This window comes from Ranitomeya variabilis, chromosome 4, assembly GCF_051348905.1.
Source record: "Ranitomeya variabilis isolate aRanVar5 chromosome 4, aRanVar5.hap1, whole genome shotgun sequence".
Classification (NCBI taxonomy): Eukaryota; Metazoa; Chordata; class Amphibia; order Anura; family Dendrobatidae; genus Ranitomeya; species Ranitomeya variabilis.
In genome coordinates, this window is record NC_135235.1 from 685,042,977 (window position 1) to 685,067,689 (window position 24,713).

At 44.7% G+C, this 24,713-nt stretch overlaps 1 protein-coding gene across 1 annotated transcript; it reads left to right on the plus strand.

The window, feature by feature from the left end:
- The first annotated feature begins 251 nt into the window (after positions 1 to 251).
- LOC143767602 (uncharacterized) lies at positions 252 to 23,778 on the plus strand. Its single transcript, XM_077256028.1, has 7 exons — positions 252 to 280; positions 435 to 553; positions 683 to 862; positions 945 to 1,068; positions 1,153 to 1,250; positions 1,449 to 1,545; positions 18,917 to 23,778. Exons 2-7 carry the CDS (start codon positions 476 to 478, stop codon positions 20,137 to 20,139), a joined length of 1,800 nt encoding a protein of 599 aa, XP_077112143.1. The 5' UTR covers positions 252 to 280; positions 435 to 475; the 3' UTR covers positions 20,140 to 23,778.
- Positions 23,779 to 24,713: the final 935 nt, after the last annotated feature.

Below are 24,713 nucleotides of genomic sequence, written 5' to 3' on the forward strand. Positions count from 1 at the left end.
ATAAAGGGGAGAAGATTGTTATTGTGGAGTTTGGTGCGGAACCTGAAGAAAACAAAAAAACACTGAATTTCTGCATCATTTGAACATCCACAATGTAAACCCCTCCTGACCCCACACATAAACTTCCCCTCATCCAGCACCATGACAACCAGCACAGCAGAGTCCTGCATACGCTGAGGCCCCTGATCATGTGACCCCTGACTCCTCCCCTCCTGTGACCTCATCACAGGTCCTGTGCACAGAGCAGCCATATATGTGGAGTGCGGCTCTGCAGGTGGAGGTAGGTGCTGGAGATTCCCCATTACTGGCGCATTAATACTAGAAATATATTGCACAGGGGATATCACAGCCAATTCCCACAAGAAGAATCCTGGACACATCGTCTCATCTTCTTCTCATTCAGGTCTCTACAATATCGGATCCTCTCAGTGAAGATCTTCTATATAAGAGAATTTTCCTGATTTACCCATCAAGGATGGATATGGACAGAGACAAGATGGCGGAGAGGATAATACACCTCACCCTAGAGATCCTCTTCCGGCTTACTGGAGAGGTGAGAGATTCTGATGACGTCACATTACATCATTCTTATCTATGGGAATAACAGATGGACAGAACTGGAGAGGTGAGGACTCTGGAAATGTCTGTAGTGCGATTTATTAATGTGTCTCTCCATAACCAGGATTATACAGCAGTGAAGAAGACCTCTAGTGAGCGCTGTCAGGACCCTGTGTCTGAGGGATGGGGAAGACCCCTGAGCCCAATCATGGGGCCTCCACCTCACCCCCTGATACATGAGGACATCAATGACCAGAAGATCCTAGAACTCACCTACAAGATGATTGAGCTGCTGACTGGAGAGGTGACACTGCTGGGAATGCTGGGACATTATACAGTAACGCTATGAAGGGATCGGGGGGTGACGGTATCATTGTATGTGTCAGGTTCCTATAAGGTGTCAGGATGTCGCTGTCTATTTCTCCATGGAGGAGTGGGAGTATTTAGAAGGACATAATGATCTGTACAAGGACATCATAATGGAGGTTCCCCAGCCCCTCACATCACCAGGTAATAGACAGGACTAAATACACACGGCCTATAGTTATCTGTATGAAAAGAAAGGAATTCAGTCCCTGTATGTGTTTCCTCCAGATCTATCCAGTAAGAGGACAACACCAGAGAGATGTCCCCGTCCTCTTCTTCCACAGGACTGTAAACAAGACGATCCCAAAGTTCCTCAGGATCACCAGGTAGATGGAGAGAAGGTGTCATGAGATCTCCTCTATGATGTGTAGACGGCAGCGAAGGTCTTGTGCTCAGTGTTGTTTTATCCACCAGTATTATATGTTTTATACTTATGTATTGTGAACGGTGGAGATGGCAGGATTAGAGCAGATCATAGATGTGACTTCTCCATCTGTCTGTGACTTTTACAATATTTGTTTCAGGGTGAAGATCTGACCCATATTAATACTACAGAGACATTTGTGAGGGGTGATGAGAGGTGTAAAGGAGAAAAGGAGACCCCTGCACAGGACTACGCAGGTGAGTAGTAATCAATAAAAGCAGAGAAGTTACAGATTCTTCTCAGTCACCGGCTGTGGCTGCTTTATCGGTGGTGTAATCCGTCGTATCACAAACATGTGATCACCATTTTGCCTCCAGACCACAACATTCTCCTCCACCCAAAACTGTTCTAATGACTTTGATACAGGAAAGAAATATATCTTGGTACCGTGTTAGCCAGTAGATAGAAAAATATTTAGAATTGAGAGTCCTCAGTGGTTGATACCTTTTAATGGCTAACTGAAAAGATGGTAACAAATTGCAAGCTTTCAAGACTACATACGTCTCTTCATCAGGCAAAGACTAAAACAAATTCTGAAGAATCACATATTTATGCACAACATAGTATAGAAAAAAAAAAAAAAAGGGGGAAAAAACCATGGATAAGCCAGGTGACATGAAGCAGAATTACCATGGGTGATAAACAGTTACGTCCATAAATATTGGGCCAATTCTTAGATAAGGAATGTTTTATTGTCCTGTGATTAGGGTCTCGTTCTGTTGTGATGACCCCACATGGTCTGATGGGCAAGTTCCTTAATTGATGTAAAAAGACATAAATCCATGTGACACATTCATTCCTGCAGTTAGAGTGTCAAAGGTCGTCATCAGTTTATATTCCCAGACTCTCCTGTCTTTCTGCGATTTGAAGTTACCTTTAACACAAGTAATTTCATGTCCATAATGTTATGATTTGGGAGACAGAAATGTATTGCCACAGGTAGATCCATTCTTTTTTCTCTTATTGTATGGCGGTGAGAGTTCATCTTTGTTCTCAGTTTCTGCCCTGTCTCCCCCACATACAGACCCCCAGTTGGACATTTAGTACATATTATTAAGTACACCACATTAGAAGTGTCGCAGCTGAAAGTACCTGGGATCTTGTAGTCCTGATGTGAATTGGGGATCTTTATCTTGTCCGTGGTCATTATAAATGGACAGGTTTTACATTTTTTCTGGTTGCAAGGAAAGGTTCCTGCAGCTGTTGGAGAGGACAGTGAGCTCTTGACAATGATGCTTCTTAGATTTGGGGGCTGCCTAAAACACAGTAGTGGGGGATCTGGAAAAATGGATTGTAATCCGGCATCCTTTTGTAGTAAAGGTTGTAATTTCCGTGCAGCTCCCCTTAGCACCTCCAGATTTGGATTGTAGGTAACTACTAGAGGTACCCGGTTATTTTCTTCTTTAGCTTTGTAATGTAGCAGGTGATTCCTTGATATTCTGGTGGCTCTTGTGATCTGATTTTCAATTGTTCTTGGATGGTAGCCCTGATTCAAAAAGGTCTTTCTGAGGCGACCAAGGTGTTCATCCCTGTCCATTGGGTTGGAACATATACGATTGTATCTGATGGCTTGGCTGTAGACAATAGAGTTTTTTATGTGTTTTCGATGGAAACTGTCCCATTTAAGGTATGTTGGACGGTCGACCAATCCAAAACACATAAAAAACTCCATTGTCCACAGCCAAGCCATCAGATACAATCGTATATGTTCCAACCCAATGGACAGGGATGAACACCTTGGTCGCCTCAGAAAGACCTTTTTGAATCAGGGCTACCATCCAAGAACAATTGAAAATCAGATCACAAGAGACACCAGAATATCAAGGAATCACCTGCTACATTACAAAACTAAAGAAGAAAATAACGGGTACCTCTAGTAGTTACCTACAATCCAAATCTGGAGGTGCTAAGGGGAGCTGCACGGAAATTACAACCTTTACTACAAAAAGATGCCCGCTTACAATCCATTTTTCCAGATCCCCCACTACTGTGTTTTAGGCAGCCCCCAAATCTAAGAAGCATCATTGTCAAGAGCTCCCTGTCCTCTCCAACAGCTGCAGGTACCTTTCCCTGCAATCAGAAAAAATGTAAAACCTGTCCATTTATAATGACCATGAACAAGATACAGATCCCCAATTCATATCAGGACTACAAGATACCAGGTACTTTCAGCTGCGTCACTTCTAATGTGGTGTACCTAATTATTTGTACTAAATGTCCAACTGGGGGTCTGTATGTAGGGGAGACAGGGCAGAAACTGAGAACAAGGATGAACGCTCACTGCCATACAATAAGAGAAAAAAGAATGGATCTACCTGTGGCAATACATTTCTGTCTCCCAAATCATAACATTATGGACATGAAATTACTTGTGCTAAAAGGTAACTTCAAATCGCAGAAAGACAGGAGAGTCTGGGAATATAAACTGATGGCGACCTTTGACACTCTAACTGCAGGAATGAATGCGTCACATGGATTTATGTCTTTTTACATCAATTAAGGAACTTGCCCATCAGACCATGTGGGGTCATCACAACAGAGAACCTAATCACAGGACAATAAAACATTCCTTATCTAAGAATTGGCTCAATATTTATGGACGTAACTGTTTATCACCCATGGTAATTCTGCTTCATGTCACCTGGCTTATCCATGGTTTTTTTCCCCTTTTTTTTTTTTCTATACTATGTTGTGCATAAATATGTGATTCTTTAGAATTTGTTTTAGTCTTTGCCTGATGAAGAGACGTATGTAGTCTCGAAAGCTTGCAATTTGTTACCATCTTTTCAGTTAGCCATTAAAAGGTATCAACCACTGAGGACTCTTAATTCTAAATATTTTTCTAATGACTTTGGGCATTGAAGGCCTTTTTTATAGAACTTACAATCTGGAGGATCCACCTACCCCCTGGGATTAGAAGACACTGACCTTTACCTGCCCAGATCTGTAAACTACAAAGCCAAATGACAGCGTACGTAGAATGTGCTGACAAGTTAGAAAATCACTTATAGAAGAATATTATGATGGGCCTGTAAGAGAAAGCGGAGGGTAATGATGCTGTTGGCTTCCTAGATTCCTGATATCTTACTGGATGAATCTACCTTCTCTTCCTTCTGTGCTGCTGAATGTGCTCATATGGTCCCTACAAGACCAGGTCCAGTCTTTCTGGCCAAACCTCACTTTTATGATCGACAACATTAAGGGCCAAGTGTGAATTTCTCTAAAATAACAACAGAGTTTCCCCTAACTTGAGTTTTTACCCTTCGCCATGACAGCACCCACTGGAGAGATAGGGATCCGCCCCAAGGAACAGGAAACCTACAGAGACATAAAAGGGGGCGGTCCCCCTCTCCTCCTCAGTTTAGGTTTCCTGTTCCCAGGGGACAGGATCTCTGAAGACTACAGAAGATCTTACCTGGGCTAGGAGCATCCGCCTGTGCGGTTTCTGCGGGAACGGCAGGGGATGCAGTCCAGATGCAGCGTCGGGGGAGATTCCGTTAGACGGCTCCCCCCTCGTCTGGCCGGCATGTGGGATGGCTGAGTCCGGGAGAGACGACGCCGATTCCACAAGAGCAACGCTGCAGAGGTGCGGCCTTGAAGAGGCTCCAGACGCGGACCACCAGGTAAAGGGTCCGGGATCTGCGTCACAGCTGCAGCGGCAGCCGGTACACCGCTCCATAGCGCAGGCCGGGATAATGGCGGCCGCACATGCGTGGAGCGGTGTAAGAATCCCCAGAATGACCCGGAGGTAGAGGAGCACTTCCGGGTCACTCACACAGCGGTGGGGGAAAGCGCGGTTTCGCGCATGCGCAGTGCACCGCTGTGAAAGAAAAAAAAAAAAAAAAGTTTACTGACCGGATCCTGGCCTATAAAAAGGGGGAAGTTGCAAACGCACAGGCGATGCAACATGTCGTCCCCAGGCAAGACTGTGGACCCAGCAGGTGATCCAGCCAGCAGAAGGTCCTCAGATGCCAGCCACAGGAGTGAGACCAAGGATTCAAGATCCAGAAAGTCGCAGCCTCCTATTTCGGTACCGTACAGCTTCACTGGGTGAGTGTGATTTCCCCTCTGCCTATAAAGCTGACACCCTTTTCCACAAATGTCTTCTTCTCCCAGGCCAAAAAGAGACAGAAATCTAAGCACAAGCAATGTGCGTTATGTGACGAGCCTCTCCCAGATTCCCACCCCAAAAAACTCTGCAATCAGTGTATGGCGGAAACAATGCAGAGTCCATCTATGTCGGTCACAGATATACGGGCCATAATTAGAGAGGAATTACAGGCCATCTCACAAGCCAGTACCCCCCCTAAAAAATCCGGGAAAGAAAAGGCAGTATCCGGCTCTGAGTCCGAGGAGGAAGGCGTTATCCACTCAGACTCCTCACAGGCGTCATCCTCTTCCTCGACGCAATCGGACATTGAGGGTCGAGCTTGTTTTCCCCTTGATGGGGTGGACAACCTAGTAAAATCCATCAGGAATACAATAGGTTGTGAGGATGCAAAAGACGACCAAACTGCACAAGACATCATGTTTGCAGGATTGGCAGAGAGGAAGAGAAGAGCATTCCCAGTAATTCCTGCGGTTAAGGCACTGATAAAGAGGGAGTGGGAGAAACAGGACCAGAGAGGTTTTCTCCCGTCAGCCTCCAAAAGGAAGTACCCCTTTAATGATGAGGAGTTAATTTCATGGACTAAAATCCCTAAGGTGGACGCTGCAGTCGCCTCCACCTCAAAACAGTCAGCTCTACCAGTCGAGGATGCGGGCCTACTTTCTGATCCTCTAGATCGGAAGGCAGAATCGTCACTGAAACGATCATGGGAGGCTTCCACGGGCATATTTAAGCCATCAATTGCCAGCACGTGCACAGCTAGATCCATGCTTGTTTGGATTGATCAGCTGGATCAACAGATCGAGCAGGGGGTCTCCAGACAAAAATTGCGGGATGCGATACCACTAATTAGAGGTGCAGCAGCATTCATGGCCGATGCTTCAGCTGACTCTCTTCGCCTTGCAGCAAGATCAGCGGGTCTAATTAATAATGCCAGACGTGCGTTATGGATGAAGAGCTGGAAGGGGGATACGCAGTCAAAGGCTAAGATCTGCGCTATTCCGTGTGAGGGTGAGTTTTTGTTTGGGAAAGCATTAGACGAGATCCTCAAAAAAGCAAAAGAGAGGAAAAAAGCCTTCCCTGACCCCTCAATTCCTTTCTATAGGAAGACCTTTAGGAAGAGGCCGTTCTGGAAAAGAACACAAAATGAAAGATCGTCACGATGGGCCACAAGAGAGGGAAAACAGGGTGGCACTATGTTCAAAGGCCCCCCCTTCCGTAGAGACAACAAATTCTGAAACACCAGACACCCCAGTAGGGGGCAGGTTAAAATTTTTCTTTCCCCAATGGCGAAAAATCACGTCAAGTTCCTGGGTGCTAAATATTATTAAGGAAGGAATGAAAATAGAATTCCTCCAAATTCCCCATGATTCCTTTATTTTAACAGCCCTTTCCTCACCAGTGCAACAGAAGGCCCTTGAACTGGAAATTAGAAGTCTTATAGTTAAAAATGTTTTAGTTAGGGTGCCAAAGGGACAAGAGGGTAAAGGGTTCTACTCTCCGTTATTTTTAATCCCTAAACCCGATGGTTCATTTCGAACAATTATAAATCTTAAAAAACTCAATACGTTTATTAAAAATTATACGTTTAAAATGGAGTCTATTAGATCGGCCATTAAGCTCCTTTTTCCAAATTGTAGAATGGGCGGCATTGATTTAAAAGATGCCTACTACCATCTCCCTATCCATAGTAGGTATCAAAAATACTTAAGAGTGGCAGTAACTCTTGAGGGGGAGATTCATCATTTCTAGTATACAGCCATGCCCTTCGGTCTCTCCACGGCACCCAGGATCTTCACGAAGGTAATGTTAGAAGTAATGGCCTACCTTCGCCAGAGAGACACATTAATCATTCCCTACTTAGATGATTTTTTAGTTGTAGGAAATTCATCCCTTCAGTGTGCGGAACGATTAGCTGACACTGTCTCGTCCTTAGAAAGCCTGGGCTGGATCGTCAACTATAAAAAATCCAGACTCATCCCACTTTCTCTTCAGACATTTTTGGGATTTAATCTAGATTCCATAAAGCAAAAATGTCTACTTCCCCAAGAAAAAATATCTCTTATAGAGGGTAAAGTTGTGGCGGCCATTCACAAACCTCAAATGTCCCTGAGAGCAGGAATGTCCTTGCTAGGATCCCTCTCCTCCTGTACTCCAGCCGTTCAGTGGGCACAACTTCATACCCGAACATTACAACATCAGATACTTCGGGAACAGAGAAAATGTCTGGGGCACCTTGAATCGAAAATAACTTTATCCGAGAAAGTCTTATCCTCCTTAGAATGGTGGCTAAATAAAGACAACCTAGCGGGGGGTGTCCCTTGGGTAATATCACCATCCCACACGATAACTACGGACGCTAGTCCCCACGGGTGGGGCGCACACATGGGAGATAGATTCTGCCAGGGAACCTGGGATAAGAATGAGGATTTATATTCATCAAACCTGAAAGAATTGAATGCGGTAAACTATGCACTGCGTCAATTTCTCCCACAGCTACGAGGAAGCCACGTCAGAATCTGTTCAGACAACACTACGACAGTGGCGTATTTAAACAAACAAGGCGGCACAAGATCAGACGCTCTAATGTCTTCCGCAAACAGTACCTTAATCCTGGCCGAAAAGCATCTGTTGTCCCTCTCGGCAGTCCACATCAAAGGAGAGGACAATCAACAAGTGGACTTTCTAAGTCGACACACTCTTCATCAAGGAGAATGGTGTCTCAATCCTCACATTTTCCACAAGATAACATTGTTATGGGGCAAACCCCAAATAGACCTGTTCGCTACAAAACAAAACAAACAAGTCCACAAATTCGCATCTCGGTCCCGTGCAGATCACCCGGACATTCTAGATGCTCTTCAAACACCATGGCAATTCAAGCTGGCGTATGCTTTCCCTCCGATAATTCTGCTTCCACAAGTAATACGGAAAATCAGGGAAGAGCAGGCCAGGATAATACTGATAGCGCCATTCTGGCCCAAGAGACCATGGTTCTCGTGCCTGCGGTCAATGTCGGTGACGGATCCTTGGGTCCTTCCCTCAATCCCAAACCTTCTCTCTCAGGGACCTTTCTTCCACCCTCAGGTGGACAGCCTCCACCTGACGGCCTGGAATTTGAAAGGCAGATATTAAATTCCAGGGGGTTTTCAAAAGGCCTAATTGATACACTCCTGCTTAGCAGGAAACCATCTACGACAAAAATTTACACCAAAGTATGGAAGAAATTTCTTCAGTTCCATACTAGTTCAAACCCCTCTGAAGTCCCAATAAAATCTATATTAGAATTTCTACAGAAAGGGAAAGAGTTAGGTCTGTCAGTTAACACATTAAAGGTCCAGGTGTCTGCTCTGGGTGCCCTCTATGGCCATAATATTGCTGGTAATAAATGGGTATCCCGCTTCATCACGGCCTGTGAACGAGTTACTCCTGTCCACATACCTAGGGTAGCTCCTTGGGATCTAAATCTAGTCTTAGACTCTCTAACAGAATCTCCGTTTGAGCCTATAGACACAGCATCTTTAAAACACTTGTCGTTAAAAACAGCTTTCTTAGTAGCCTTAACATCGGCTAGAAGAGTCAGCGACATTCAGGCCTTGTCGATAGATCAACCTTACCTTCTCACATTTCATGACAGACTAATCTTAAAACCGGACCCCCTATACCTTCCTAAGGTAGCAGGGAAGTTCCACAGGTCACAGGAGATACATCTTCCTACTTTCTTTAAAGACCCCTCTACTCCTGAAGAACAAAAATTCCATACTCTAGACGTCAGGAGAGTAGTTTTGCAATATATTGAGAAAACTAGTAGTTGGAGGCAGAGTAGGGCTCTGTTCATATCCTTCCAGGGCAAAAAGAAAGGATATGGAGTCACAAGAGCAACATTATCCAGGTGGATAAGAGACGCTATCCGGTTGGCCTATTCCATGAAAAATGAAGAACCTCCGGAGGGCATCAAAGCACATTCCACCAGAGCCATGGCTTCTTCCTGGGCCGAAAAAGGGAACGTGCCAATCGAAGATATATGTAAGGCTGCAACTTGGTTGGCTCCTTCCACTTTCTATAATCACTACAGGCTCGACCTGTCTTCCGACTCTGACCTACACTTTGGCAGGACTATCCTCAGCACGGTGGTCCCCCCCTAGGTGTTGGTCTCTGGAAATCTCTCCAGTGGGTGCTGTCATGGCGAAGGGTAAATAGCCGGATTACTTACGGTAATGCTCTTTTAATGAGTCCATGACAGCACCCAGTCACATCCCTCCCTAATAAAAGCCAATGTAATTACTTCTATGAAGTTTATATTCTGATGATACATTGTGATGATTGACTAACACTGGCGGTCCTCCGGGTACTCTGAAATTAAACTGAGGAGGAGAGGGGGACCGCCCCCTTTTATGTCTCTGTAGGTTTCCTGTTCCTTGGGGCGGATCCCTATCTCTCCAGTGGGTGCTGTCATGGACTCATTAAAAGAGCATTACCGTAAGTAATCCGGCTATTCAATTTCTTTTTTTTTTTTTTAAACCGACTAACTTGAAACAGGATTGTGATAAACTACATAAAACACATTACACCTATGCCAGGATATATCTCTAAGCTGTGCGTGGTTGATGGCTGTAATATACATTTAAAGGAGTTGTCTACTGTGATGTGGTGTGGTGACACGTGATGCCCGGCACCCAATCAGCGGTGGCGTCACTGTCTCCATCTTTGGACAAACTGAAGATGAAGAGGAAGACAGAGCTGCAGCTCATCCCGAACTTCTTCATGTTCAGTTTGTCCGAAGGTGGAGACAGTTACGCCAGCGCTGATTGGGTGCTGGGCATCACTTGTCATTCCAATACATCACAGTCCCGGTGCAGCAAGTGCCAACACCACTGGAACGGAGCCAGCAAGGCAGGTGGATTTAAGCTTTATTATTTTATTGGGGCCAAACATTTACTTTAAGAAGTGCTTGTCCTAGTACTGGACAACCCCTTTAATAAATACTATAGATATGTGCTAAATACACTAAATGAAACTGTTATATGAAGTACTAAACCTCTATATGTATGGCTTGGTAGAGTAGTCAGGGGCACACGTACGCTTAAGGAGATAATCAAATCGATGATGAAGCCATACTGTGTCTTGGATTTATACTATGTTGGATGATGCAGAACCAGCAGTGTTCCAGCAGGCTGTGTTGATCCTGCCACATGCTTGAAAAGGAAAAAGCTTCCGCCCTGTGTCTGCATAATGTCACTACACTGCAGGCTCTCTTCTATTGCAAAAAATAGTGATATTATCCAATGCGTTTCTGAGGCTTCGGTGTCCTTCGTCAGGGATCCCTTCTTCTTTGCAATAGAAGAGAGCAGTGTAGTGACATCATGCAGACATAGGGCGTCAGCTTTTTCCTTTTCAAGCAGGTGGCAGGATCAACGCAGCCGGCTGGAACGCTGCTCACTAGTACAAATCCAGGGCACGGTACGGCTTCATCATCGATTTGATCAAATGTATGTAGGGAGGTGGGCTGGGCTAACGGTCCCTTTTGCGTATCTGGTCTGCAACTGGCAGGGCTGTCACCATTATTCCTGGGGAAAGAGATTTCTGACCGGAGCAGGCCAGGACACCTGACAGAGGGGGCGGGACCCACGTAAATAGAGCTGAACACGAAAAGACGGGACTTTTGGCGGAGAATCAGCGTGTGAGTACAGATACGGTTTCCTCCCTCTCGACTTACCCACGCCAGCTATCCGAGCCGCTTTACCCGGTTAGCAATCCTATCCAGATGAACGTTGCACAGCCCAGAGGGACGCCTGCACCGCACTGTGACCGAGACGGAGTTCACTACACCGTTCTGATCCTCGCGGAGGCCCCGCTCAATAATATTCCTGCAGTGCATGCTGAGTGTTGGACTGCGCCTGCAGCTCGGCTGCTGAACTGTGAGCTTCACCTGCAGCCTTGACTGCTGAACTGTTTGCTTCACTAGCTGTTCCACGTGCTTGCCCCTGTACAGCATCTCGTACCCGGACCAGGAAATCACGCTGCAAAAGACTCAGAGGACTTGTCACCATGCAGAGACAGTGCATCTCTTTTCTACGAGACCGGAATGGAGACATCTTGCACCGCCACCGAGGGATCTTCCAGCCATCTTCTTCCAGGACCCAGAGACTGATAAGTTGAAACGTGGTTTCCTCTTTACTGTTCTTCGATGCATCCCTGAATCCATATTTTACCCCCCTGCTTTTTCCTCATTGTTTATTATAAAGAAAACTATTAACCCTTGTTCTGCCTCCTGTGTGTCACTGCATTCTACACACCTGCTAGTTTCCTACACTTGGCGTAGTCGGCAGGATGCAGTCCAACAGCATGCTGGCAGCAGACCAAGCAGTTGAGGGTGACCCCAGGGCCAGCATTTCACTGGGAGCCATGTTGAGTAATTTGCCAAAATTTACAGGGAACAACACTATGCTGTGGAGCTGGACTGAGCGCATTAGGGGCGTAATGAGAATGCACTCCATGACCCCTGCGCTGGAGGCTGAGGTGGCAATCATGGCACTGGATGGGGAAGGCAGGGATTCAGTGATGTTACGGACCCCCAGAGACTGAGATACCTTCAAAAAGGTGTTGCAAATCCTAGAAGAGACTCACGGAGACCCCACAGATGTAGGGGGACTGAGGACACGTCTCTTTAGCAGAATGCAGAGGGGGGAGACTGTAACCCAATATATGAATGCATTGCAGGAATTACACACTGCAATTGTTAGAAAGGATGCTATGGGAGTAGGTCTCATGGACATAATGTTACGAGACCTCTTAGTGACTGGTTTAGGAGATGCGCTGACAAAACAAGCCCTGCGAGCGATTGTGCAAGTAAATCCCCGAATGACTTTCCCTGAAGTCATGTGAAGCACACATGCGTGAACAGGAGCAGGGGGTGACAGTCCCAGTGAGGGAGGTTTCCGTAAATGCAATTACTGAACCCCAATGGGTGGAAGAACTAAGGAAAGAACTTATGAGTATAATGGGAGAACTGGCCAGCATCAAGAAGAAAGTGGAGACTCATAACTACCTACCAGGGGGCACAGAAGAACAGGAACCTCGCCGTGACTCCAGAATGGTTCGCCGGCCGAGACTCCTCACTTGCTTCCACAGAGAGAGCTGAAACACCCGCCGAGGAAGAGGGACATCTTGCCGCCCGTTAATCTAGAGGGCTCCGAGCTGGGGGGATGCTGCCCAGAGCCAGAACAGGTGAGGAAGAGTAGTGGAAGTCCTGCAAGTTGAGTATCAACATGCCCTCTGATATGGGCTGAGATGGACGGTCGTGCAGTGCGATGCCTAGTAGACACCAGCTCGCAGGTGACAACGATGACAGAGGCTTTCTTATGGCAACATTTTCCCGGAGCGAAACAACCGGAGTGGGGCACTGTGATGGTTAATGGCGACCAAGCAACTGCCCATTCCGATTGCAAGGGTGGTATGGATGCAAGTGTCTATTTGTGGGAAAGATCTGGACGGAAAGGCGTGGTACTGAACCAGGGAGAAGTGAATAAAGGACACACTGAACCTGGGGTGGTTGTCTTGTAAGGCGGCGCTCCCGCGCCCTGCAGATGCCGGCGTCTGCAGGGCGCGGGAGCGCCGACTTACAAGACAACCACCCCAGGAGAGCCGAAACGTCAATTGAATTGTTACTACAAGTGGTCGCTTATCCTTGAATTGTACATTGCTCCCATGTGTCACTAATGTGTAGTGTTATATTTAATACATTTTGCACAATTTGCATAAATATCTATTAAGAGTGTGCGGTGTCTTCTAAACTTTACTTGTACGGGGACTCTCTAGTCCATGACCCCTGCACCTCGCCTTCCAAATTGACTGAGTGCACACCAATTGTACCTTATTGTACGAGAAGGGACTGTTCCTGTACGATGTATTAATTTAGGAGATCAGGACATTACCATCGTTCCTAAAAGTGTGGTAGCCCGAGTAGTGAGTCCACCCGAAGAGATAATACCCCCCAAACGGTACAACTGGAAATACAACCGGGGAGATCCCTGGCCTGTGTCCGTAAACTCCATTTCGATACCAGAGCCTTATCACATCAAAGAGGGTCGACCCATACTGGAACAGATGAGGGCCGAGCTGACTGAACTCATGCACCCCCAGGTGCAGCAGGTGGAAGCTCTGTTGGGGAGGTAAAAAGATGTTTTCGCTCTCCACGAAGATGATTTTGACTGCACCACAGCTATTACACATGAAATACGAACTGGGAGCATCACGCCCATAAGAGAGTGTTACGGACAATTCCCCCACAGCTATACCAGGAAGTGAAGACCATGTTGAACGAGATGTTGCAGGCTGGTGTAATTAGGGAAAGCCAGAGTCCGTGCGCTGCCCCAATTGTGTTAGTGCAGGAGAAAGATGGTACCTTGCGTTTTTGTGTGGATTATCGAAAGCTCAATGCCTGTACCATGAGAGACTCATACACATTGCCCAGGATTGAAGAGTCCCTATCTGCTTTGGGAAAAGCCAGATTCATCTCTACATTGGACCTCGCCAAAGGCTACTGGGAAGTACCCATGTCGGAACAAGATCAAGTGAAGACTGCCTTTATTCTTCCCATGGGCCTGTTTGAGTTCAATCGAATGCCGTTTGGCTTAGCCAACGCTCCTGGAACTTTTCAACGTCTCATGGAGAGGTGTCTAGGAGATTTGAACTTTGAATCCACACTCATCTACTTGGACGACATTATAGTCTATGCGGCTTCATTTGAGGAACACCTGCAGCGCTTAGAACAAGTGTTGGGCCGTCTTCTGAGACACTGGCCAAAAGTGAAGTCCCAGAAGTGCCATTTGTTCCACACGCATATTGAGTATTTGTGTCATGTTGTCTCCGCCGAAGAAGTGGAGCCATCCAGAGAAAAGATTGCCGTGATTCAAGACTGGTCCACTCTAGAGACCTTGAAGGATGTCTGGGACTTCCTGGGATTGACCGGATATTACAGGTGCTTTGTGAAGAACTTCACTCGAAGAGCAAAACCTTTAACGGAGCTGTTGAAAGGGGTACCTTCGAGTGCCAAGAACTGGAAGATTTGTTGGAAGGAGTCTCAGGAAGAGGCCTTTTGGGATTTCAAGAGGGCACTCACAGAAGCTACTGTCTTGGCTTATGTGGATTTCTCCCAGCCATTCATTCTCCACACCGACGGGAGTCTGCTGGGACTTGAGGCTGTGTTGTAGCAGATACAGGACGGAAAAGAGAGGGTGATCGCTTATGCGAGCCTGTCCATTCACAATTCCAAATGTAATCCAGACAACTACAGCTCCTTTAAGTTATAGCTGCTGGCGTTGGTGTGGGCTATGACTGAGAGATTTGCGGAGTATTTGTCTGGCTTTGAAGTGTTGGTGCGCACTGACAACAACCCGCTAGTGCACCTGAAAAATGCGAGACTGGGGGCTCTGGAGCAGCGATGTATGGCCAGAATGGTGAAGTTCCGATATAGGATTGCCTATAAAAAAGTAGCAGAGAGCACTCATGCCGATGCCCTGTCTTGAAGGAGGTATACTAAGCCAGAGCGGGACAGAGATGAAGAGCTGGAAGATGAAGAAATCCCTAAGTTCCTGAGACCCACCAGGACAATGATGGCAACGCAGGAACAAATACACACTTTGCCCAGGAAGGCGTTCTGGGACGATCACTGGATGAGTGAGTTCAACTTCAACTGGAAGATGGTGAACTAGCTTTGCTGAGATGGTGTGTGGCTTCACAAAGACTCCCTAGCTCGGCAGAAAGATGTACTCTATCTCCAAAGGCACTATGGATGATTTGACAGTGGAAACAATTTCGGATGAAGAACGGGTTACTATATCGAAAAGTACAACTACAGACTGAGGTGAGTGTGACATGGCAAGTCGTAGTCCCTACAGTGTTGTTACCCAAGATTGGCGTTGCCGCACACGAGCAAGGGGCCCACTTTGGCCCAGAAAAGACCTTCCAATGGTTACAAGGGTTCATCTACCACCTCCAGTTGAAAACAAAAGTGGAAGGACATGTGAACTGGCTAAGCCACCAGAACAGAGAGCTCCTGTCCAGTCCATTGTAACCTATGCCCCTCTAGAACTCTTGATGATAGACTATCTGACCATTAGCCCAGCCCATCAGGGCTATGAGCACTGCCTGGTGATGGTGGATCACTTTACAAAGTTTGCTGTGGTGACTCAAACTCGGGATCAGACAGCAGAATCTGTTGCGTACGCAATCTGAAAGTACTTCATCCAACTCCATGGATGTCTGAAGAGGATTCGCACTGAACAAGAAGCCTGTTTCTTAGGGAAATTAATGGATGTGCTACATCGCATGTACCAGATCGACAAGTCCTGCACCACACCAAACCATCCTCAGGGTAATGGTGCCTGTGAACGGTTTAACCATACGCTAATTCAGATGCAAAGAACATTAGAAGAAGATAGGCCTGGTGGCCTGAAGACGTTTCTGAACTGGTGTGGATATATAATAATCGAGCACATTGAATCACGGAATATTCACCTTACTCTCTTCTGTTTGGTCGAGATGGAAAAGAAATCCCTGAGTTGGCATTGGATCCAGAAGAGGACTACCCACAGAGGGGGTGTCCTTCTGGGCTCGGGAACATTGTCATCGCCTACAAACCTTACACTAGTTGGTACAGACTAGACTGCAGGAGTTAGAGTATGCAGAGAAGACCCCATCCGGAGGAAAAGAGATTCAAGTTGTGGACCGTGTCCTAGTGTGGGAGAAACGTCCTTGGGACAAACTAGAAAATCATTGGGACAAAGTCCCGTACCGGGTGAAGAGGCAACTTAGTCCTGAGGGACTTGTATATGAAGTTCATCTTGAGGGAAAATAGAATGCACCCACTCGAACGCTAACCGAAACATGCTCCGACCCGGACTCTAAAAGCCCTGTACCAGTGGAAGTGGGGTCTGAGCCCCCTGAGACAATTTGGGCAGAAGAAGAGGAAGAGGGTGATGAATTAAGCACCAGGACCTCCGAGAGGTTAGAATCGGAGAACATAGGCCCATCTATGACTCATTGCCTACGGTCGGATTCTGCTCAAGAGGATTCCACTACTTCTTCCAATTTGAGGCGCTCTGAAAGAACAACGGCTGGCAAGCTTCCCAATCATTATGATCAAGAACATTTTATCTGTCAGCAAAACATACAGAACCTCGCCCGTGGAATGGTGAGCAAAAAGAGTGGAAGAGTGTAGGGAGGTGGACCGGGCTAAGGGTCCCTTTTGCGTGTCTGGCCTGGAACTGTCGGGGCTGTCACCATTATTCCTGGGGGAAGAGATTTCTGACGGGAGCAGTCTAGGACACCTGACAGAGGGGTGTGGGACTGGCTTAAATAGAACTGAGCGCAAAAAGATAGGACTTTTGGCGGGGAATCAGCGTGTGAGTACAGAGACGGTTGACACCCTCTCGACTTACCCACGCCGGCTATCCAGGCCGCTTTACCCGGTTTGCATTCCTATCCAGACGAATGTTGCACAGCTCAGAGAGACCCCCACACCGCACTGTGACCGAGACAGGGTTCACAACACCGTTCCGCTGACTCTTGCGGAGGCCCCGCTCAGTAATAGTCCTGCAGTGCATGCTGTGCTGGACTGCGCCTGCAGCTGCAGCCGCTGAACTGGGTGCTTCACCTGTGGCCTTGACAGTTGAACTGTTTGCTTCACCCGCTGTGCCGCGTGCCTGCCCCATACAGCATCTCGTACCCGGACCAGGAGACCACGCGGCAAAAGAGCCAGAGGACTTGTCAACATGCAGAGACAGTGCATTTCTTTTCTATGAGACCGGATAGGTGACATCTCGTGCCGCCTGCCCTGCCACCGAGGGATCTTCCAGCCACCTTCTTCCAGGACCCAGAGACTGATAGGTTGAACCGTTGTTTCCTCTTTACTGTTCTTCCCTGCACCCGTGAATCCATATTTTACCTCCCTGCTTTTTCCCCATTGTTTATTATAAAGAAACCTGTTAACCCTTGTTCTGCCTCCTGTGTGTCACAGCATTCTACGCACCTATTTTCTTACATATACATGTACCCTAGGCTACTCTACCCAGCCATACATGTAGACGTTCAGTAATTCATATATCAGTGTCATTTGTGTTTGTAGCGCATATCTACTGTTTATATTTACTGGATTTCTACACCTGTGCCACCCAGAGCTTCTGTTTCTAACATCTCCACCATTATCGATGCTGCGCGCAGAACGAATAAGATGGCGATTGGTGACAGAAGCAGATGTCGCGATAGCAGATTCCAGACAAAATGGGACACACCATTTGCGGAAGTCCTAATGTAACAAAATGGCAGAAATCCAGAGGAGTAGAAATCCTCAAAGTGACTCTATTTTGGCAATTCTAACCCTCTATGAATTAATCTATACGAGTAGTGACTATTTTGACTCTACAGGCACTTTGCGGAAATTATCTCGCAGTGGATGTTGGAGAGTGAAAATTACAAATATGCCATTTTATTACCCAGCATATAGTGCCCAGATTGTGCTCCAGGAGACACGCACATTGAAAAGTGGGTTCTTCTCATTATATTGATGCCAAATGCATGTGGTTTAGACACATTGCATGGCTCAGAAGAGAGGGGGAGATTTGACTTTGAAAGTGCCGATTTTTCTGGATTGGTTTACGGAAGCCATGCTGCTCTTCAAGAGTCTTTGAGGCAATAATAATGTGGACACCTGTTTTTCCTCTAACAGGTTATGCACCTGAGTGGGGACATGTTTTTTTGTGAGATGAGAAGTTTTTATTGGCATACAGTAGTTTACACCTACTTAAAATCTATGTTTGAAAAAAGGAATAGGGAATGGGAAAAGTCAGCTCACCATTTTCAGTCTCTTTCCAAGAATTCTCTCTTTCCAGAGTTCTGCGCACGGAGGCCGCCTGGGCTTGGGCGTGCAAGTTCCAAATAATGAAGAAAAAAGATACCCCAGTGTAGAAAAATATAAAACGTCATCTTTAGTCGGAGAAAAATCATAAAATAGGCACAGTACAGACAAAATATAGATCCCAGAGAGCAACCAACCGACGCACGTCACGGTTGGTTGATGATTAAGACCGGAGTGTTACAATGCATTGGTTGGTAGCTCTCTGGGATCAATATGTTGTCCGTATTGTGCCTGTTTTTATGATTTTTTTCATTAAAGACAAAGTTTCATATTTTTCTATGCTGGGGTACCTTTATTCTTCATACACAAAATCTTTGGTGTTTTTATATTCCATAATTGGGAGGCAGAATGAACAAACAGTTGAACCACGCTCAACTGGTTAATCCTCTAAAGTTTTTCTATTAGACTGTGAACTGTCATTCTCTTGGTCAATAATTCAGTATTTTTACAGAACTTGCCATTTTTACAGTCAGCTTAGATAGAAATTTTCAAAAATATAAAATTCAAGGATATTTTATTCACAAATAATTGCTTTTTTTCTTAGCAGAGGACTGTACCAGGAGGTCAGAAGAACAGCTGATATCTTCAATTTTTAAATCAGATGATCTCGAAATCCCACAGGATGCAGCTGAAGTGAATGCCATTCTGTCATCTGATCCTTTGAAACAGGTCATTTCTTCTGATTTATTAGTAACTACTAAGGAAAATGAAAGTTTCAAAATAAGCACTAAAAAGCCATCTGCTCCCAAAGAAAATAAGTCATTTTCACATTCAGTATATGGAAATAGTGTTCCCCTCAAAAAATTGTTTCTTAAACATCAAAAAATTCACACAAAGGAGAAAAGATTTTCTTGTTCCAAGTGTGTGAAATATTTTAAACGTAAATGTACTCTCGTTAGACACCAGAGAACTCACACAGGGGAGAAGCCTTTTTCCTGTTCAGAATGTGGGAAATGTTTTAACCAGAAATCAAACTTTGTTAATCACCAGCGAACCCACACAGGGGAGAAGCCTTTTTCCTGTTCAGAATGTGGGAGGTGTTTTAACCAGAAATCAAGTTTTGTTAATCACCAGAGAACTCACACAGGGGAGAAACCTTTTTTCTGTTCAGAATGTGGGAAGTGTTTTAACCACAAATCAAGTTTTATTAATCACCAGAGAACTCACACAGGGGAGACACTTTTTTTTTGTTCAGAATGTGGGAAGTGTTTTAACCACAAATCAAGTTTTGTTAATCACAAGAGAACTCACACAGGGGAGAAGCCTTTTTCCTGTTCAGAATGTGGGAAGTGCTTTAATGAGAAATCAAATTTTGTTAATCACCAGCGAACCCACACAGGGGAGAAGCCTTTTTCCTGTTCTGAATGTGGGAAGTGTTTTAACCAGAAATCAAATTTTGTTAATCACCAGCGAACCCACACAGGGGAGAAACCTTTTTCCTGTTCAGAATGTGGGAAGTGTTTTAACCAGAAATCAAGTTTTGTTAATCACCAGAGAACTCACACAGGGGAGAAGCCTTTTTCCTGTTCAGAATGTGGGAAGTGTTTTAACCACAAATCAAGTTTTGTTAATCACCAGAGAACTCACACAGGGGAGAAGCCTTTTTCCTGTTCAGAATGTGGGAAATGTTTTAACTGGAAAGCGCATCTGGATGGTCACCAGAGAACTCACACAGGGGAGAAGCCGTTTTCATGTTCAGAATGTGAGAAATGTTTTTTTAATAAATCAAATCTTCTTAGTCATCAGAAAACTCACATAGGGGAGTAGGCATTTTCATGTTTAGAATGTGGGAAATGTTTTAAACAGAAATCAGATGTTGTTAGTCACAAAATAATTCACACAGGAGAGAAGCCTTTTTCATGTCATTTGGAAAATGCTTTACACGGAAATTAACTCTTAATAAACATCAGAGCAGTCACACAGGAGAGAAGCCTTTTCCATGTTCAGAATGTTCAAAATGTTTTAACCAATAATTGTGTTTTCTTAAAGTGGCTGTCCACTATTAAGGCAATCCCTTGTCATTCCTCATGTTTAGCTTCGTTAACCCCTTTCCCACCTTGAACGTATCCATACGTCCCTGTTACCTGGCCCATATTGATGTGGGACCTATGGGACCTGGTGATTTTGCCCCCACACGGGTTGTGCACGCGATCCACACTGATCTGATAGCTGACACCCAACACTCAGTGCAAGGATTGGTCCTGCACCGCTCCTAATACTTTACTCCTCCGAGTAATGTGATCGAACTTGATCACATCATTTCGGGAGCAGGCAGAGAGTAAACAGCCCCTCTGCCCTTGGAGCAGAGACCCCACAATGTCATTGCTGGGTCCTGATCGTTGCCATGGTGACCCAATGTTGTCACACGATGACATACGGATCACCAGAGCTAGCAAAGTTGCTTGATTATGCTCACAGCATAAACGGCAACTTTGTCTGTCAGAGCAGCGCTGACAGTTTACATAGCATAGGGATGCTCCTGCATCCACATTCTATACAAGTGATTAGCATGGAAAAAATGAAAGTCCTATAGTGGGACAAAGTGAAAAAGTTATAAAATTAAGTTTAAAAAAAATTGTAAAAATACATATATATAAAAAAATCAAAAACTAATAGAAAAATAAAAATATATTGTACCCACAAATAAATATTTGTATTAAAAAATATATATAAGCAATAAAAGTACGCTTATTTGGTATTGTCGCGTCTAGAATGACCAGACCTATGAAACTGTCCCATTAGTTAATCCCTGTAGTGAACACCGTAAAAAAAATAACAAACAAGGCAAAAAACAATGCTTTATTATCATACCGTTGAACTAAAAGTGGAATAAAACGCGATCAAAAAGACAAATAGAAATAAACATGGTACCGCTGAAAACATCATCTTGCCCGCAAAAAAACAAGCTATCATACAGCTCCGCCAGAAGTAAAAATAAAAAGGTTATAGCAGTCAAAATAAAGCAATCCAGAAAGAATTATTTTTTCTTTAAAATAGTTTTTGTGTGGAAGCGCCAAAACATAAAAAAGATAAAACTGTAGTATCGCTGTAATTGTACTGACCCAAAGAATAAAACTGCCTTATCAATTTTACAACACGTGGAACAACATAACAAAATAAAAATTCTTGAATTGCTGATTTTGTTCATTCTGCCTCCCAAAAAAAGCAATCAAACAGTGTCACGTGTCTGATAATCTTGCTAATTAAAACATCAACTTGTCCTGCAAAAAACAAGCCCTCAAATCACTCTGTAGGCCGAAATATGGAAAAAAAATTAGCCTTCAAAATATTGCAGTGGAGAAACTAGTTTTTGAAATAAAAAGCGTTTTTTAGTGTGTGACAGCAGCCAAACAAAAAAACAATATAAATCTCATATCACTGTAATCGCACTGAACCGAAGAACAAAGTCGCCTACTCACTTATACCGCACAAGAAACTTTGTTAAAAATAAATAAAAACAATTTTTCACCTGCTGTTTTCTTCATTTTGTCTCAAAAAGATCGCAGTAGGATCGGCTCACATTTATCCTGCACTCTGTGCTGAGTGCTTACACCAATGTAAATCCCTGAAATATGTGACTCAGATGGAACCCAGGCGGAATATTCCTTAAAGTGAGGCAGATGGAGGCACTGTGGACCAGCGGTGTCCGTCTTTGTAGGATTGTATAAAAGTGCCACAGTTTTTTGAACTACTGAAAAGAAGACAATGCTGAACAGAGGCCAGACGGAGTCCAGAATAACTGCTGCTTCATTATAGTGAATGGATCCCTCGGGGGTTTCATCTGAATCACATCACTCAGAGATTTAGATGGAAACCCCAAAGTAAGCTTCTCCGCGTAGTGCGCTGGATAAATGTGATCTGAAACATTATGTAAAATGTTCCCAATAAAAGCTTCAAATCAATCCACAAAAAAGCAAGTCCTCACTTAGATCTGTCATCTGTTAACAGAAATATAGGGGGCTTATATGTTGCTGGTAGTATAAAGGCACTGGGAAAGTGAAATGGCTCCTCGCTTCTCCAAAGAAATTCAGCAAATTCTGCGCTCCCGAATCCAAATGCCCTCCTCCCTTCTGAGCCCCACAGTGTGCCTAAACCACATATATTGTCCACATGTTTGGAAGCTCTGAAGTGACAACAGCCCACCTAACTTACTAGTGCATGTCTCCAGAAGCATGGGCTGGGCATAACATACTGGTGATTGCAATGTACTGGTCACTACAACGTACTGGGCACAACAATGACAGTTTGCAATTTTCACTTGGCAACATTCATTGCTGCTTGTTTCTGGAAAACACCCATGGAGTCAAAATCGTCACTACACCTGTAGATAAATTCCGACAGGGGTATAATTTCCAAAATGGGGTCAATTGAGGGGGGATTCTGCTCTTCTAGCAGTTAGGGGCTCTGTATATGGAGTCTGCAAACTATTGTAGAAAAATCTGTGCTCCATGAGGCAAATAGCGCTCCGTCTCTCCCGAGTCTCTCCATATGACCATGTAGTACTGTACAACCACATTTGGGGTTTTGTCACGTTCAGTACAAATTATGGTGTCATTTTTACCCAATTCATGTGTGAAAATGTAAAACCTGTGGATAAAACAAAATTTTGGTGGTAAAAATGTACAGTAGTTGTTTTCTCTTCACTGCCCAATGATATAACATTTTGTGACACACGTGTGGAATCAACATGATGACTACACCCTTAGATGAGATCATTGAGAGAAGTAGTTTGTACAATGGAGTCACTTATGGGGGGTTCTAATTTTCTTGCAACTCAATCCCTACAATCCCTAACAGTAAAGTCTGCATTATAGTATGCGGTCCATCGCTTCTGAGCTTTTCACTGTGCCTGAAAAATATTTCCTAATTACATGTAGAATATTGGCACACTCTGGAAAAAATGGACCTCAGTTTGTTGTAAAAATAATTTCTATTAGCCCTTAGAAAAATGAAAAACTTGGAGCTAAAACAACATTCTAGTAGTAAAAATGCAATTTATTCTTTCTTCACCGCTCAATGGTATAAAATTCTGTGAGGCACATGTAATGTCAATATGATCACTGCACCCATAGATGAATTCATTAGGGAGTGTAGTTTGTAATATGGGAAGTTTCTGTCCTGGCATCTCAGGGGCTCTGCCAATGTGACATGGCACCCTCAAACCATTGAAGCAAAATCTGAAATCCAATGTGGCACCTCTTCCCTTCTGAGCTGTGCACTGTGCCTCAAAAGTAGTATTCTCCCACATTTGGGGTATCGACGTACTCAGGAGAAATTGCACAACAAATTATGTGGTGCAATTTCTCCTATTACCCTTGTGAAAATAAAAAATAGGGACTAAAATAATATTTTTGTGGGGAAAATGTTATTTTTTTTATTTTCACAGCTCAACGTTACAAACTTCTGTGAAGCACCTTGGTGTTCAAGATGCTCACCACACATCCTTTAGCATTCTAGTTTCCAAAATTTGGTCACTTGTGGTGGGTTTTTACTGTTTAGGTACATCAGGAGCTTTCCAAATGGGACATGGCGTCCGCTAATGACTCCAGCAAGTTTTATATTCAAAAAGTCCTTCCTCATATGGGGTATCGAAGTACTCAGGAGAAATTTCACAACAAATTGTATGGTGTAGTTTCTTCTGTTCCCCTTATGAAACTAAAAAATTTAGGGCTAAAGTAACATTTTTGTGGGGAAAATATGATTTATTTTTTTATTTTTTTTTCACGGCTCAAAGTTATAAATTTTGGGAAGCACTCGAGAGTTCAATTTGCTCACCACACATCTAGATCACTTTCCTGAGGTGTCTAGTTTCCAAAATGGTGTCACTTGTGCGGATTTTCACTGTTTTGCCACATCAAGGGCTCTCCAAATGCGACATGTTGTCCGCTAATTGTTCCAGCAACTTTTGCATTCAAAAACTCAAAAGGTGCTCCTTCCCTTCCAAGCTCTGCTGTGCACCCAAATAGCAGTTTTCCTCCACATTGTCATGATCCGGTCTGGGATTTTTTTCCTGCCATCCTCTCTCTGGACTGGTCATGCGGGGGTTAATCCCCTCTGCCTCGTTTTGGAGCTAGCTGGGCTTTTTCAGTCCTCTGCAGTCTGCTGGCCAGCGGCATTGATAGTTCATGCTTCCAGGCTAGAGCAGCTGACCCGTATACCCGGTGATCCTTCTGCGTCTCACTTCCCATATTTGTCTGAGACTTAGGCCACGTTCACACTTTGCGGGTTCCTCTGCGGGTTAATCCCGCAGCGGAATTGATAAATCTGCAGGGCAAAACCGCTGCGGTTATCCCTGCAGATTTATCGCGGTTTGTTCCGCGGTTTCCACTGCGGGATTACTC

What these genes read in the sequence shown, in the direction of transcription:
- LOC143767602 (XM_077256028.1), top strand. Translation starts at nt 476, where the DNA reads ATGGATATGGACAGAGACAAGATGGCGGAGAGGATAATACACCTCACC. An exon ending in AAGTTCCTCAGGATCACCAG is followed by an intron (nt 1,251 to 1,448) that starts GTAGATGGAGAG and finishes TATTTGTTTCAG; the next exon opens with GGTGAAGATCTGACCCATAT. An exon ending in CCCTGCACAGGACTACGCAG is followed by an intron (nt 1,546 to 18,916) that starts GTGAGTAGTAAT and finishes TTTTTTTCTTAG; the next exon opens with CAGAGGACTGTACCAGGAGG.